Genomic DNA, 17,809 nt, shown 5'->3' with positions numbered 1-17,809 from the left:
TCTTACTGCTTGCTAAAAAGGAGCGTTGACTGTGATTTGCTTCGTGAAGAAGTATGGGAGAAGATAATCAGACAAAATGTTGTGTGTAATTCGGGAAGAGTAGGTGTTTATTCTCTTCACCCAAAGCTCACTTTACCGCATCCTTTTACTAGTTCACACATTCTCCAATCAACCAAGAGTCCAAGAGTACATTTTTTTTTATTAGTACCACTACTTTAATTTAATTTTTGAATAGAATTACCTAATACTAAGTCAACATGTATAAATTATACTCTACTAATTAATGTGTACGTAGGTAGTCCTTTTGGGTTGATAACTAAATTATCCGTCACATATTATATACTTGTACTAAGTGAGTACTTAATTAATTGTTTTTATTATAAAGCATGTACTCTCTTTATTTTTGTTTTTGTATTTATCTTGTTCGCAATATGATATAACTTGAGGAAAGAGAAAATTTACGATTAAGATAGATTATTCATCATCATCGATGTATATATATCAAATGAGACAAACATTATTAAGACCAAAGTGAAGGGAGTATTATTATGCTTTTTTAAATTCATCCTCAAACAAGGTTTATGAAGATGTATATGTTCAACAGATTAGGTGGCTTCTCTAATCCTAAACATAATTCTCGATAAACTGATTTTTTCTCATTTGATACGACAAGTAGTAGAGTTCAAGTTTTTGTTGAAAATTATATTAAGCTTTATATAAATTAATGTGATATTTTACAATACATCCATGACTTAGGCCCTGTTCTCATCAGATTATTTTCAGTTCAGCTCAGCTCTAATAAATTCAATTCAATTCAGTTCAGTTCCTAATTTCCTTCTCTCATAAAATATTCATTTCATTTCACTTCAGTTCATTTCAGCTCTAATAAGTTCAGTTCAGCTCATTTCAATCAATGAGAATAGGCCCTTAGTCATGCCTTAATCATATAAATTTTGACAATTGACAACATAATTTTATTTTATTATTTTTTTTCTTGGAATGGGATTGGCAACATAAAAGTTTTATACCAAGTATATTATTTCATTTCTTTGTGATTAAAATCTCACACAAAGTAATAATTTTCAACTAGTATTAAATGTAATGAACAATTCAAGCTTATGAAATTGTTTTAGATATATAATTATTTTTTTTAGTCACTTAGTAAATTCATTTTTTGGAGAAAGAAAAATAAGTAAAAAAATATAAATTTCCCAAGCATATCACTATATGGGGTTTGGGGGTGGTTGACAAGAGGTAGTGATTTATCCTTAGATTTAAGATTGCCTTTTAAAGGGCTTTCTTTATTTTTGAGTATCCACTCGCGAAAGGGCCTTTTTAAGGGCTAACTTTGGTAATTATATGGTCAATAAACATTGCTAAAACATAAAAAGTTAGTCAATAACATTTTCTACTTTTGGTGGTTAGGAAAAGGGGGACCTTAGTCACATTTGAGGTGACAGTTTTAAACCAAAAAATTAATTGTAATTTAGGACTATTACATCCAAAAACACTATCTAAGCCAACCACAAAAATTTTAATTTTTCATAAATACTATCAATTACGTCGCTCTTTATACCGTAATAGATTAATAGATAGAAACTATGCCAAATAACATCATCAATAACGATCTTCAATAAGAGCAGTGATGAAATACCTTTCATCCTTTTGTATATGTTCGATATTTCAGGCTATAATTCATTTGAAGTATTTCTTAAAATAAGATCTAGGACCAAATTAGCTTGTTTAATTATGATCTTAAAAATAATGATATTATAACTTTCTACTTTTAGGTGCCTCAAAATCATTACACCTTTTACAAATTACATCTATGTTCACACTATTTTTGTAATTCTTAAAAATATGTGTAAGTTGAATTATGAAACTAAAATAAGGTCCAAGGGAAAGACAAGATGTAGCATTATTATTTATTGGGTACCACATACTTTGTTGAAACCAGACAATTAGTGAACTGCCCTAATTTAGCCTGCCAGTTGACTGTAGTCGCATTCACATATAAACTGAGGCCAATAAAAACCACAAAAATATAAAAATTGTCATTTTATAAAATTAGTAAGCGGCCTTATTATTTGATAAGGTAAGACTATCACGGCAATAGTCAAACTTGTAATGTTGTCTGTTCAACAACATACAATTTAAGTAGATACTTGATAGTGAAGGCCAGTGAGATGCTTATAAATTGCCGCTTTGATTATGTTAGGGGTGGATCCAATGTGTCTCATGTTAATGCCTCCTACGTTGCACATATTTAGTACTATTTAGGTATCTTGTCATAGTACAAATACCTCACCTTTAATTCCCTATGGTTACACTTTATTCACCTAGTTTTTACTTACTACATGAATTTATATCTTTACTCGTTTAATTTAAATTTTTTTTAGTTGTAAATTAACTTAAGTAACTCTAATAATCAAAGCGCTTTCTTTTTTTTTGTATCATATTGACTTGACACATTTATCGATATAATATAACTTGATTGTTAACACCCTTTATTATTAGCTAGGTAAAAGTAATAATATAAAGTTGGCATTATAAAAAAACATGCATTGAAATAAATCTTATAAGTTTACATATAACTATGTTTTTTTGAGATGAATAAATTATTAAAATGGATCAGATATATAACATATATTGAATAGTACAAATAGACTCCTTGTGATTTATCTCATCTTTGCACATATATATTTTCCTCGCCCTACTCCTCTCTCTTCATGTACAATCTCCTTCCTTATTTTGCTAAGCCATAATGCTAATATAATTCCACGTAACATGTGGAGTAATATTTATTATGCGTGAGGATTTTACCATTTTACCCTATTACTTTAGAATCATTAATATGACTAAAGTAGTTAGAAGATGAATCAAGCTCTCTCAAATAATCAATCACATGCAAATGAATGAAATGATGCAATGCTGTGTCACCAACGTAGATTCTATTTTAATTTCAATTGGTCAAAGTTTTTGAGAATGATAACTATGTATTAATTTTCCGTTCATACACTCTTAACACCCAAAAAAATAAAATATTGTGACGAATAATACCCCTAGATTATTACACGTCGGAGTCACCGGACGCTTGATAGTAATATACGTTTTACACCGTATATTATTAGATACAACAATTGGCAAGTCCTCCATCTCATAAAATAATTGCATCTCCTCCAATCCGTTGACCCTTTCTCTACTTCTAGATGTTTGACCCCTTGTGAGAACATCATCCGATAATTGCGGCATCTAAAGATCTCTAATCTAAGTTTAAAATTGTTTTTAAATTCGCCATATTGATGCAAATAATTTAAATAAATAATACTAGTAGCCTTTTTATATAAATTAAATTATACTTTTTCATTAATAAAAAAATTAAGAACCCATCTTGGATCGGATGGGAGCCCACTATTGGGCCAGTTTGGACCAAGGCCTAAAAATGCCTTGTGATAAGTCAAAGTCAAGACTCAAGAGCATAAATTTGTAGGTTATTAATTAAAAATTGAGAAAAAAAAAATGAAATAAAGAAAATAAAGTTTTAACGCGTCAACACAGGAGCAGACAAATTTGGTTGCATAAAAGTAATAAATACACTCCCATTAAGGTGAAGACAAATCGGCCTAGATTTTCGTGCACGTCACCTATATTGCTCAATATTTGTACTATTTTTTTAAAAAGAAAAACGATAAACAGGGTTATGTATAAGAAACTAAAAAAGAAAATATTAAAGATAAATTAACATTCATGACAAATGGAATTAACATTTGTAGTATATGATTTTGTCATGAATTCCCAACTTAATTCCATTAGGGTTATATGATGCGGCAATTTCTTTTTTATGAGTGCAATCGATTTGGCTGATTAGCCTATTTACACAATTGAGTAAATTTGTTTACCAGGTACGGAGTAAGATTTAGTACTGCAGTTGATAAGGTTCACCATATAACTTTCAGATTATTTAGTTGAAGTCTAATTAATCAAGCATACGGAGTAATGGGGACAACCCAATTCAATTGAAACCTCAAAGCTGTAGGATGAGCTCCCCCACCAAACTTAGCTTGCTTGATTGTTTTAATATTGTGTGCATAATATCTAATTGCATTAGAATTGTATTATGTCTATATTTTGTTTACTTAACGCGGTATTTATTAATGTAATGAGGACAACCCAATTCAATGGAATTACTAATCTTTCATGGTGTCAGATTTGATCAAATGATACTAGCTACTACTATTTTATTGATTCATTGTTTAATTATTGTTTTAAGCCTGTAACATGATTAAATTTTAGCGCTGCTAAATTCATTGATTGTAGTTGTATCCTTAAATTTGCAAACTTTAGCGTTAACTAATAAATTACTAGGCAATGTCAAAAAACAAAGGAATTATTAATATTGCATCAAAAATAAGAGCTAATCCGGCCTTGAATACTCACTTGGACCATCTATGAATTATTATATTGTTGCCATTGGTTAAAGACTAAATTATATGGAGCATATTAAACATCAATAACAAAACTGTTAGACCATATATATTGACTAACGTTATTACTTCTAGCCATTAAAAATAAAGTATAAGAGCATTCTGTAGCAGACAAATTTTAACAGAAAATCATTGTGTTAAATAGAGAGACTATTATTGTTTTTTTTTTTGAGGGTGAGACTATTATTGTTATTATTGGCAAAACTCAAAAGGGTCAAACAGTGAGGGGGCAGTTAGTTAGAAGTGGCATTCAATGCTTGGAGCTCAATTATAAGATTTAGACAAGGACAACCCCATGAAGAATGAATTTGACTATATAAATATTTCAACTTCATACAATATATTCTATTACTATGTCTTTTGGTCCATTATTTCATTTCATTGAATTAGTACTCCTATAAGGTAGCAGCACAATTTAGTTCTTTCATTCAAAGAAAAGGCTGCAAATTAACCATGTATGTGTTTTTACTTGGTATTTTTGGGTAACTGTAAGAATTATTGACAGTTCATTACCAATAATTATCAATGTCAAATGTTGGATTACGCACCATAGTTGAGCATAGAGTTATGCTTAAGAAAGATTAGGAGAAGACAGTTTGGATAATATATTGACCTTTATTATATACATATACATGTTTTATACTAGTAGTAGTATACGTGAAATAACTAATCCTAAACAACTAATGCAAAACTCCTAAATATACGATTGTCTAAAGACAAGTTGTTATAATAACAAAATTAAAGATGATTAGCGAGACCCTTGCGTTGTCTATTCATAAGGGCGTATAAGGCATATATCCATAGTAGCACACATATTAGGAAAACTAGTACTAACACTTTCCTAAATGCCGGGAATAATATTATCGCTCTTTGATGAATTCCTATGTGTTGATTTTATTTTAATCTATGTTCATACTAATTTATTTTTTAAAAGCCAATAATAATTAAAATATTTGGTGAGATTAATACAAGTAAAGATGCATCTCATGAATAAGAATTTTTTTTGTAAACGCACTTTTAACAAATGAATTGGAACTTGCTTTTAAATGTTTCAGGCGGCCTTTCTTTAAGAAAACTGTAGATTGATACTCCATTCTGGTTAAGTGATGATGTTAAAAGAAAAAAAAAAAAAAAAAAAAAGAAGTAAGAATTACTTTATCTAGATATAACACTAATATACTTAAGCTACAATATATTGAGGTTAACAATAATAATAGTAAGGCCACTACATGAAATTTACGTTAAGTAGTGCTCCTATTGGCTATTGCAGCATTAAATCTGACATAGCACCTATATCTCCATTTTTGCGACAAGATAAACAAAGGGATCTTTATGAGTCATATCAAGGTTTTAATCATTTTACTTCCACCGAATTCACGTTACTCTTTTTCTAAGTTAGGTTTTATACTCTTCATCTTATTTATGTAGTAAGATTTTCGAATCTACATCGTTGTGTTTTTATTTGGTCTAGTATAAAATTTTCGATTCTATCTTTGTCATCTATTTTAAGTCAAAACATAATTAAACATTTTAGGTACCTGATATTATTAACTTTTATAATAATGAAAATACATCCAAGTAGAAAAAATAAATCAAGAAACAATAAAAAAAAAAAAAACAAATTATTTAACATAAATAAAATACTAGAGAGCGATATCGGTGAAAAAGCCACACCAGTTATGTCCTCATCAAGAATTCTATGAGTTCAGAGAGAGCTCCTTCTAAGACATTAATTCTAATAGGTAACTTACAACAATATTGTGCCTTGACTAAAATGTTCTTAACACATATTCATGATTAACATAGTTAATTGAAATCATTAATATTCAACTAAAAAGAGGAGCTTGATTCAATTCACCAAGTCCATGAAAGAATTGTGTAAGATCGTTGTTTTAGGATGAGTGAGAAAGAGAATTGAGATTTTGGATAGTAAAGTTAAAGAATAGTAAAGTTGGCACCCAAAATTATTATGTTTATTGAGGATTTTGGATTACCTCGTGCAAGAATGGTGCAAGTATATAACTATTAAAAAAATAAAAATAAAATAAAATAAAATAAAAAACGAGGTTATTTGGTAAAATAATTTGCAAGTAACATAAAATATTTTTTTTTATAAATAATATATACATTATTTTAATTTTCACTAATCATCAAAGTTTTAACATAATCCAGTACTGAAATAAATTATATAGATCGTTGAGATGACCTAGGTACCCTTTCCTTTTATTAGTGTCAATGTCTTTAACGTTGACAAGTTCTCCCCACTTAAAATTAACAAAAATAGCAATAATGAAATGAAATCCAAGTTGCAACTGCTCCAAAGACACAAATCTTTTAGCATAAAAGGTGAAATGAAATGATAGGAAATTTTAAGTGCTCAAAAAAAAAAAAAAAAAAAAAAAAAAAGAAAAAAAAGAAGTGAAAACCCCACCTTCTCATCATGACATCTAAAGGCTCCTCCAAATAAAACTGCCAAATTAGGTCTATCACCTACGAGTAAGTATTATCGACAACTTAATTGAGCCAAAAATCGTGTTGCAAGATTCACCAATCGCATCTCACACTTTCAAAACCTCTAGTATAGTCTACTACTTTATCATGCTAGTATTAGTCTACTCAATAAATTATGTTTTTTTTTTTTTTTTTTTCTATCTTTTGAGAAAATTTTTGTAATCAAACGTTGAATCTAAATCTTTGCTATTCTTTTGAATAATACTTTTAGTTGTTTACGTGTGACAATTTTTTCGTATAGGTAAAACCAATTCTATAATAAGCATAGTACAACTAATTAATAAAGTATTGACTCATTTGATACGTTTCTTAACTTGTATCCTTTAGATTTAAGATTCAGATTCTATGAACCGAAGGTGCTTGGGGTACTCGAGTAGGGAATGTAATATAAATTTTGGGCATAGGACAAGCTAAAGTCCAAATAGGTCCCTTTGTATTTGCCCTTAATTGAGTAATTAGATAATTTTATTTTAATATGTGAAATATTAAATAATGTATAGAAAAATCTCCAGAATCGTGGAAATTAAACTTTTATTTAAAAAACCAATCTTTTTAGTGCTGACTCAAAAATAAAATTAAGGCAATATTAGAAAACAAAGGAGTATGATTAAGGTTAGAAAGTAGAAACAATGAAGCACAAAAATGGTTCCTTGTAGATTTTCAAAACCACATGATCTCTTGTGCTTTATGGAAAAAGGATGAGGCAAGCATAGACCACCGCAAAGAAACTTGCGACTTGAAAATGCGGGTATCTGTATCTCAGTCTAAAGTTGGAAACCCAAGAAATTACAGTAAAACACATTTTTATATGACTACATGTTTGACTTTTGAACACCTGATACTTACGTTATGCTCTTCAAAATTAATTATAAATATATTCATTTTTAAAAAATATATCAATAAAAAAATATATAAATAAATAAATAAAAATGAAAAAAAAGAAAAGGTGTAGCACACAAAAACAGCAACTGCATGGATCACGAAGAAGTGTGGGGTGTCAGAAACTAAGAAGGAATAAGTTGGAAACCCAAGGAAAAACAGTCCTATGCTTTGACTTTAAACATTACACGATCACCTCTTTTTAATAAATATCGTTACAAACAATTAACAAATCTCAATAAAATCATGTCAAAGATTAACAATTTTACATTAAGATTAAATTTTACAAATATGGTCAGATTAGCCTAACCCCACCAGTCACGGGTCAAAAAGAAACCAAGTGGGGATAGCAAAATAGTTTAGTTACTTTGAGATAACAACAATTAAGTATAATTCTTGTCCAAAAAAACAAAAAAGTAATTATAATAATTTATAATTAAGTTCAATAATTTAACTCATCTTTCATTTATGTCGTTCAGGCACCCCCTTGAGGTGACCCTATTATGGACTGCTTCAATATAAGAAAATGATAGTAAACACTACAAAACAATGGGTTAGAATCATTTATCTTATTTAATGTCTTGTCTTATGTCCAAATCTCTTGTTAATTTTAACAAATCAATGGAATACCTATAAATTTTATTTTTTTTTACTTTTATATATATATTTATATATATATATATATAAATAAACTTCTAATAGGACATATAAGGTGACACTTTTTTTATAAATAAGATAAAAAGCCAAGTTAATGGACCAGACACTTTAAAAGTGTATAATGGAGAATAAATCATCGACCATAAGATTGAAACGTGCTCTCCTAGAGTCCTAGGTAATGCGACTTATCTTGTGAAGTTGTGATCACGGGGCATAAGATTTAACACAGAACTATTTTTAAGTTAAGGACTACACACTGCTGACATCTATCTCACGCAATTGCTTGATCAATAATTAGAGAACTTTTACTTTATGACCTAAAGATGTTAAATGTTTGAACAATGACCTAATATGAGTCAATATGCTCCATAAAGAATACTGCATGACCGACCCAGTCAAAGCTTTGATAAACGATAACACTAAATTTCCCAATCAAAATTCCGGCCAAAACAAAGTTTTATGATCTTAATGTCAACACCTCACACCAATCCCTGCCAATCAGAAAACTAAGGAACAAAAAAGAAGATTTGACTATTTCACAACTCAACTACCAAAGAACCAAAATCTGGTAGAAGAATATGAAACAAGACTATTATTCAAATTATAAGATTAATACATGATTTAATTTTAGAAGCAACATACAATACATGCACCAGCCTTCTTCATATTTTGAGGTCCAAGTGAGCTCTCAGCATGAAGAGGAAGAAAAGTCACCTCCTGATACGGATTGCTGGTGACTGTTTCATGAATCTTTGTCAGTACTAGATGAGGCAACAGTTTGGCGTCTACGTTGATGAACATCCCAATTGTAAACACGGGCGATTGTAACCTGAAAATTCATTTGTTAGTAAATTACAGTGGTTAAGGTTGTTGCCTTCCGCAATAAATCAACCACCACAACAGTTTCTATAAGCAATGATTTCAGGATTATTCAACAGTTCCTATAGTAGCCTAACAACCCTTTCGAAATTTTGAATGACATCCCAATTGCCAATGATTCATGAGCAGAACTTGTAGAAGTCTCCTGCCCTCTACCTTTCCCTGCCAAAAGGAAGGGAGAGGAGGGGGGTGGAAGAACCAAAAGCATATATAAAACATTTTAAGGATTCACTAGCATTTGATATGCATGGACTTGTTACTCATACTTTGTGACGTGATTTTAAAAAAAAATGCCACACACAAACAGGAATTCAAATCATTCAATTAATGGCACAAACCTGCGTAATTGTCACTTGATCCCTTAAAAATTGTAGATCACCAACCAGCACCTCTAAACTGGCTTTAGCATTTTCCAGATTCTTTTGTAAAAGAGTGTTGGCCTGTAGAAGAGTTGCATAATATTTTGAGACTTGCATGGGTCAATATATATTTGGTAATAAAAGTATATTGAGGATAATGGGCCACCTCATCGCATGTATACTCCAGCATTACATTTGCCCCAAGCCATAAGCACACTGAATCTGAATCCTCGATACAAGCTCGTGAAAATATGCCTTCAGACACCTCAAAATCAGCTAGCAGTGGCTGCATATTATTAAAATGGTTATCGTTTCTGAAACATACTTCAGTACCAGGTGCAAAACAGTAAATGCAATGACCAAAGCAATACATTGACTTTGGATCAAATTCTACACCATTCTGCAATTCAACTTAAGTCTTGAAATCAGAAATCCATTAAGGGAAAAAAAAATAGTATACATAGCCATCTAGAAACTTGAAGTTAATATTATGGTAATCAAGTTCTATAATTTGGAACTAGTCAGACCCTTTTCTTATGGCTTGGCATTTAATCTTATACTAGTCAGTCTTAGTTGATTTCAAAACTAAAATCCAGACAACAAAGATCTAGTCAGTTTCATAAAACTACAACAGCTCATACAATAATTGACTTTAGAAGGCAAATTTTCCTCAGAGGCTAATTGGAATGATATGGCCATCTTGTTCAATCCAGGTTGCCATAAATGGAAGGAATCAACTCCTAATAGCACGTTTACACAGAAGGCGGATCTAAATACTACGTACATAAGATTCTCGAAGGAATCAGTTCTGAACACAATGCTCTACTTCTGTGCAAACTTGCCAAAACTGAAATTACTCCGTCTTTTCTACTCGGGAAGCACCAAGTTAAAAAGAGTAATGATACACGTCTCTTTTGATCTCTACTAACAATACCACTATGAGAAAATTCAAAAGGGGACTGGAAAAAGGAGGGATTGCAATCTAATGTGGACCGTACAATATCCAGTTAGCTAATTGACCAAGCCATGTGCAGTTAGCCCTAACAGCAACTATCATCATATAGCGTGGATCTCTTAAAGCACGATGGAATACCACATAAAAGTCAATTCAAACCCTAAAAATTGCATCATATTGACAAGTCTAAAAGATCCAAATTTGACAAATCAAGTCCCGGTCAAGATTGAAGTCAGAAGAATCACACCAATCAATAAGCTCATCTCTGTAGACTAAAGGCACCATACAGAAAATTCTAGTAGGAAAAACAAAATAATTAATTTACTAATGGAAATAAAATAAAATGAGGATTTTGCACCGATTGTGAAATTAAAAAAACCTTCACTAAAAAAGTATAATAGATGGGAAAGCCAGCTAGGCATCTTGATAGCAAACTTGTTTGCAGAGGCAGCTCACTAGTAACACATACATAAAAGGTCGATGGCTTGTATCCTTGTGCACTGGAAATTGATCTAGAGCAAAGTCAGCAAACCAAGCAACGGACAATAGACAGCTAGTTGACAAGGCCAAATGATTACACATCTATTAAAGCTTCCAGTGATAACTTTCAATATCTTGTGTTATTATTCATAGTTAGCTCGTACAAAAACCAGGGATGTAAAGAGCAACATAGTAGTCACAATTTTCTATAATGTAGATTTCTGATTCGGACAACCAGCTAGAAAACATCTTTAATCGCTAATTGTATCAAATAAGGTTAACTATTTAGAAGATTACTTTCCAGGATGAAGACAGACAAGGTGATCCAACATTTCTGTTCCATAATCCAAGAAAGTGGCTTTGTATGATGGTTTCAGATTTCTACCTAGATGTAGGAAGCTGCAGCCTAACAAACTAACATTGGAAGATAACCTCTTGTTGTTTGAAGAGGGAGTTCAATCAATCATTATATGTCCGACCAGGTAGGCAGGTAGCTCTCCCAATCTGAGTAACATGCACACTCTGCAAAGAATCAGATTTTTCTAGGGAAGTACCTGAAAAGCGTAAGTGTTGATCAATTGGGTTTCAAGGAAGCTTTGCTTATTAGATACCTCTTTCGGAGCAACATTTTTCCACCACAAAAAGATGCCATATTTAAAATTTAGTCGAATACAGCTTATCTCTTGAGCGAAATAACGTAGCAGATCCCTATGGACCTAGCAAGTTCACCCCTAATAGGAATAGGTTAGTCAAGGTTTCACAGTGTTTCTGTTAGAACAAGGCTTCTCTATTGATGCATTAATATAAACTAGCTTTAAAAACTTGCTATTCTCAATAATCAACTTTGAAGAAAACAAAACATCTAGGCTCCTTTATAAGTGATTTATGGAGTTCTTCACAATGAATTCAAAAGGCAATCTCAAAGTCAACATTACTTTTTAGGAGAGAAAGAACGAGGACCAACCACATTAATAGCAGTTGTTACAAGCTTTTCCTCTTTCTATCCTCCAGCTCCCAAAAAAAAAATCCTAGTTGGTAAAGGACAAGGAAATACCCCAAGCTTTTCAACAATATAAACCATATTTGACTTTTGCGATCAAACATAGTCAAATTTTACCACCCTTAACTCAATTTAAGTCAATGCAAACAACACATACTACTATTAAAGAGTGGATAATGATTGCACTAGTATTCAAAATTCAAAAGTACTACTTCCTCCGTTTCTTTTTAGTTGCTACACTTTCCTATTTTGGAAATTTTTAAAAGTGTAGCAACTAAAAAAAACGGAGGAAGTACTTCGTTCTGTAAAAGAATTTTAAAATGACAGGCTATAGTCCTTTTTTAAAGAGGTAGATGGACTTTTTAAGAGAGAGATAATAAAAAACGAAGGAAGTACTTCGTTCTGTAAAAGAATTTTAAAATGACAATAGTCCTTTTTTAAAGAGGTAGATGGACTTTTTAAGAGAGAGATAATAAGGAATGCAGAATAAGAAATGTTAATTAGAAAGAAAGATAATCAAAAAATAACTTGTCCTGTTATATAGAGACACAGTAGTACAATACTATGATAGACTTTGATTTTATTTTTTTAAAAAAAAATAGCATAAAGCTTGAGCACAAAACAAAAAAAAAAAAAAAAAAAAGAAACACCACCATCTAAAGTAACATGCCAAATAAGAGGATCATGAATACTAGAGCAACGAACCTCACCGGAACCCTTCCTCGCTTGCAATGTGGCAACAATGTCCAAGCATTTCTCTATATCAGGAATTTTTGCCTGAAAAAGATGTGCAAGGAACATTAATTCAGAACAATTGAATGTAAAACTAGATGCTTAAATTTAAGCTAAGCCAGCCTACATTTCTAAGCATTGCAAATTTTCATTGAAGATAAAAGAGTATCAACAATTTGGCTGGATTTGAAAGTGCAATAATCTACAAACAATTCTACATACTGCAAAAAATTAATTCTGCCTCTCTTTCCCTCTCTGGGCCTCTTGGCCAAGGGAATGGATCTAGGGCCTCTACCTTGATTACAAAGGATTCCTAGCACAAACACAGCTGAAAAAAATTGATTGGATAGATAATTAAGTATATCTACCTCATGCTCTAGAACAAACTAAGAAAAGTATTACAAAATTCACGGGATATTCCACAAGGTGGCCTCGTGATATTGAAAATTCCACATTTTTCTTAATTGACCTCATGGTATTGCATAATTCATTAAGGGCACTAATTGTTTGTTTTAAGGCCAACTCATGCTTTGGTGTCTGATGTATTAACCTTAAATTCCCCTGCTCAACTCCACCAACTGGAGCCTGGTGGCAAGGAGGGAAAAGGTTCAAGAAGGATAGCAAATCTTAAACCAGAATTGAAAAGGACTTAAAGAGACATTTAAAGGTACAATCCATGGTATTAATCATATAACAACTAAATCAGTCTGGTGCTAGGGTGGCACCAATAAGGGACATAACAAACTACATGAACTTCCATCAATTCACAGATTACAACAAAACTAAAGTTTTTAAAAATCATATTCTACATACTGAGAAGATAACAAAATTGCAATAAAAAATGCCAACTTTCATAATGTCCATCACTAACATCAATAGCTAAAAAAAAAAAAAAAGAACAACCATCAACATGTGATATAATACTTGATAGATGTTACATTCTAACATAGAATACTCATTTATTTTGTGAAATAGGTGAAATATTTGATGACACTTTGAATCACTTTACCATCCAACAATGACAACTATGAGCCAAACCTTCCAGATTCCAAGGTCCAATATCTCACATTCACCTATTCCATCAAGTTAACATGCCTTTGTTACTTCCTTCAACTTGGTGTCTTTGTGGTTAGCCTGTATGTTAAGTTGTATTTCACTATGGGTTCTTTGACTGTTAAGGTCTCACTGTTAAGAAATCATGGATTCAATGGATCACGTGTCTTTCTACATGCAAGATTGGATTTTCTCTAGGCTACTCTATGTGAGCATCTAGGAGAATTGCCATCCTCTACAGCAAGCCTTAGATTAATATCCTGGACGGCTGGACCATATTCTCAAACTCCCTCAGCTATGCCCAGTGATAGTTATTCTTGAGGATAAAGCTCAATATTCAGAACAGGAGAAAGGTAGTAATTATGTTCTATCTAATTATACATACCCATAAGCTAATGTATGATAATCAACGTTACAGTGCGCGCACGCATGCAACATCACACAACATCCTCTTATTATTTTTTTAATGGAGTACCAACATGCATATTTCGATTACTATTTTACCTACCAAACATTCTTTAGGCACATGTTTTTAATGAAATTTCTGATTTCTAAGTTATCTCAAGTTAAACAACTTCACATAATTTTCCATATTTTTTTGCGCATATTCACCATCTGTCATAAGGGCCCTTTGTTGCCCAAATCCAGAAGGAAAGCCAAAAGATAAATGGCTACATCTTATTGTAGAAGATGATGGTATTTGGAATTGAAATTTCGCAAAATTCCTGCTCGATAATACAGTTGATGCCATAGCTGAGCTCAAGGCCAAGAAACACCTAAAATTTGGGAGGATGTCCTCTGCTTCTAATGGTGTGATAATCTGTCTTTACCTTGATTACAAAAATCATTTCAACCTTTTCTTGTTGATCTCTTATATGAAATACATTTCCTTTTGTTCTTTGTTATTTGTACTTTTTGCTTGTATTTTTGTTGAAAACCTATGCAAAGCATGGACTATTTTTTTTTTTCTTTTTTTATTCTGTTTGCTTTGGTTATAAACTTATAAACTATGTTGCATTTGGGGATTGCCTATGTGGTGTTGTTCTTTGTATTCTCTTTGTGATGAATTTGTATACTAATCTTTGTCTAATTCTTCTAATTTGCTACATTCAAACTAGAGATCATGCCACTTGATTAGCCTAGGTCACTTGAAATGTTGAGGAGAATACAAACTTGCACGAACATTCTCCGCATATTTCTACTTTAGGTCATCCCATCAAGATGATATACCCCTTGTAACTAAGAATTCCAAATAAGACTAAATTGGAATGTGGAGAAGCAAAAATTAAAAATTGAAGTAAACTGTCCCTGATAAATGTGGCCTATATACTTATAGAGACAAAGGAGTAAATATATAATACAAACACTGCAATTTATCAGCAAAATACATGCCACATCCCAGATGACATACAATGACCCAGTCACCCAACTCCATAGTCAAGCAACTCGCAAGAAAAAATGGAATAAAAGTGGTACCTGAAGATCTCTCTGCTGCGCAAGAAGTTTCATCTCTACTAGCTTGTATTGCTGAAGCCTGACAAGAATTGCCACAGATGGCTCAAGCAGCAATTAAGGTACGGTATTATACTGGTAAATATTATTCTTCTACTTTTAATTATAACCTTTTCTACAATCAATTCAGTTAATTAGGGATAAGGATAACAGAAACAAACATGCTGTTTCACAATACAAACTGAATTAAGAAACCAATGTAGTTGCCAACAAGAGGTCAAAGGATGCACAAAATATCCAATTAGCTGTAACAATTTCAAGACAATTAATTCGTCTTTGGCATACAAGGTCATCCATAGATGCAAACCATGAAACCATCCATACACACCCAATTCTTTAATATATAGATGAAGCACCTGTGTTCTTATTAACTTTTTGAACCATAACCAGGAAAAAAGAAATCATTTCAGCGCAAAAATCATAGTCCATGAGACTCAGCAACGAGTGTCATAGACTCCTCTTACGTACAATATTTGGCTACTCATGATTTGGTACAATCACACCCTAAGTGTCCAAATTAAAGTGTTGATCACCGAACTCCTACTTTGATCAAGACCAACATTGCCACGAAAAATTACCAGTAACCTAATCAAACATCCAAACACGAATCTAAAAACGAGCTAGGAAAAAGAATAAGGACAATAATGCCTGAATATATTAGTCTATAAAGTCCAAACTATCAACGACAAAGATGTCCTCTCTTCCACTGTGAAAGCTGAAATCCGGCCACTCAACAAATAATAGAAATCATCAATAACTACTGATAAAATTTGGACTGAAGTTCAACGACGCAGCAACTAATAATCAACTAATGAAATTCGGACCGAAACTTGGCGAAGCAACAACAATTAATGAAATTTGGACTCATATTTTGGCCACAAAAATGGAGATAAAACTGCAAATAAAATCCTAATTAATCCAACTAAGTTCACTAATCTCATTGAAAACACAACCAATTTTGTCAATAATTGTTCATATAAAAAAAATCATTGCATAAAAACTTAATTAACCCTTGAATACAGTGAAATGAGCTGAAAATTAAACCTCAAAATAAATTTGGATTGAAAAAAGTAAAAGGAAAAATGAAGTAGAGGAGAGAGAAAGAGACCGTTCTTGAAAGAAAGCAAGAGCAGAGTTAACATCGAGATCAGATTGATTAAGGTAAGTCTGGACATCTTCCACGAATGCTGCCGCCGGTATTCCTCTCCTTTCTACCACCGCCGTCGACGATGATGTCTCCGCCATTACAACCACCTTAGAGAGAGAAACTTTTCTTTAGAGAGAGAAATTCAGGGTTTTCGGGAGGTTTTTTCTACTGTGTTTGTGTTTGTGTTTGGGAAGAGGAAGAGAGATGGTCATGGTTTGGAAGGTAAAGACGACGTCGTTTTTGGATGAGTGGGCTTGGGCTCAATAGAACGTACAAGCTGGGTTCTATTCCTCTTCTTCAAATTGGGCTGGATTCAAGAGGCAATGAAAAGTTTTTTTTTTTTTTTTTTGGCGGAATTTTGTTGTTGTTGTTGTTGTTGTTTGAAGAAACACTAATGTTTAGTTTGACTTTGGCATGTGGTAACATTATTAATAATTTTTATGTATATGTTTATTTATAAGGAGAAATGGAAAATGCCATATTATGGTCCATGGCAATTGGCAATGCCAGTTCACTCCTAAGTGGTATCTCTTATGTTTCATAAATTTTATTTGAGAATGTGGCCCATTAATATGACGTATGGTAATTTCCTTTAAAGTTATACTCCCTCTATCCCTTATTTACATTCCTATTTCTAATATTACACGGGAATTAAGGAACTTTGAGTAACCTTAAAACCCATGATTGGAAAGTAATGTGGGAATTACAAAACATTAATTGTTGTCTTTGAATAAAACAAAGATAGAATGATATTAAATGAAGCACATGTCATCAATCCTCAAAAAGATCAATTATATTTTTTGGTGAAAAATAAAAGGACCAATCATATTTTAGTATAGTGCTGCACGTGGATTCGGAATATTTAAAAGGGTGAGTGTCAAAATTATGGTTTCTATGCCATTAATTGCAAAACAGAAAAATAATGAAAGTAATGCCACATCACAATTATTTAGGGATAATTGGCAAAAATTTACTTACTAAAAAAGGAAAGTAAGAATGTAATTTTGAAACACCCAAAATGGAAAGCATGAATGTAAATAAGCGATGGAGGGAGTACCAAGTATATAAATGTATTCTCATCACCATCATTTATTACTCTTTAGCAAACTTGTAATAAAAATACGAAAACTCATACTATTTCATTTATCGTGCTTGTTGATG

General features: G+C 31.9%; 1 protein-coding gene across 1 annotated transcript; it reads right to left on the bottom strand.

Annotated features, from left to right (window-relative positions):
* Nucleotides 1–8,928: 8,928 nt before the first annotated feature.
* On the bottom strand, nucleotides 8,929–16,813 carry LOC145564598 (prefoldin subunit 3-like). Its single transcript, XM_081624872.1, has 6 exons — nucleotides 16,610–16,813; nucleotides 15,466–15,523; nucleotides 12,910–12,981; nucleotides 9,936–10,055; nucleotides 9,749–9,850; nucleotides 8,929–9,360 (listed from the first exon to the last, which is right to left on the bottom strand). The coding sequence occupies exons 1-6, from the start codon at nucleotides 16,744–16,746 to the stop codon at nucleotides 9,274–9,276; spliced, it is 576 nt and encodes a 191-aa protein (XP_081480998.1). The 5' UTR covers nucleotides 16,747–16,813; the 3' UTR covers nucleotides 8,929–9,273.
* Nucleotides 16,814–17,809: the final 996 nt, after the last annotated feature.

The sequence above is a fragment of the Chenopodium album genome, chromosome 10 (genome assembly GCF_948465745.1).
Source record: "Chenopodium album chromosome 10, dcCheAlbu1.1, whole genome shotgun sequence".
NCBI lineage: Eukaryota > Viridiplantae > Streptophyta > Magnoliopsida > Caryophyllales > Amaranthaceae > Chenopodium > Chenopodium album.
Note: the sequence above shows the minus strand (reverse complement) of the source record. Positions and strands in the feature narration are given on the sequence as shown.

Excerpts from the sequence above, each read along its gene's own strand:
- LOC145564598 (XM_081624872.1), bottom strand. The coding sequence starts at position 16,746 with ATGGCGGAGACATCATCGTCGACGGCGGTGGTAGAAAGGAGAGGAATA. Across the intron at positions 12,982-15,465 it reads CGCAGCAGAGAGATCTTCAG|GCAAAAATTCCTGATATAGA; the intron begins GTACCACTTTTA and ends CATCTTTTTCAG. Across the intron at positions 10,056-12,909 it reads CGAGGAAGGGTTCCGGTGAG|CCACTGCTAGCTGATTTTGA; the intron begins GTTCGTTGCTCT and ends AATAATATGCAG.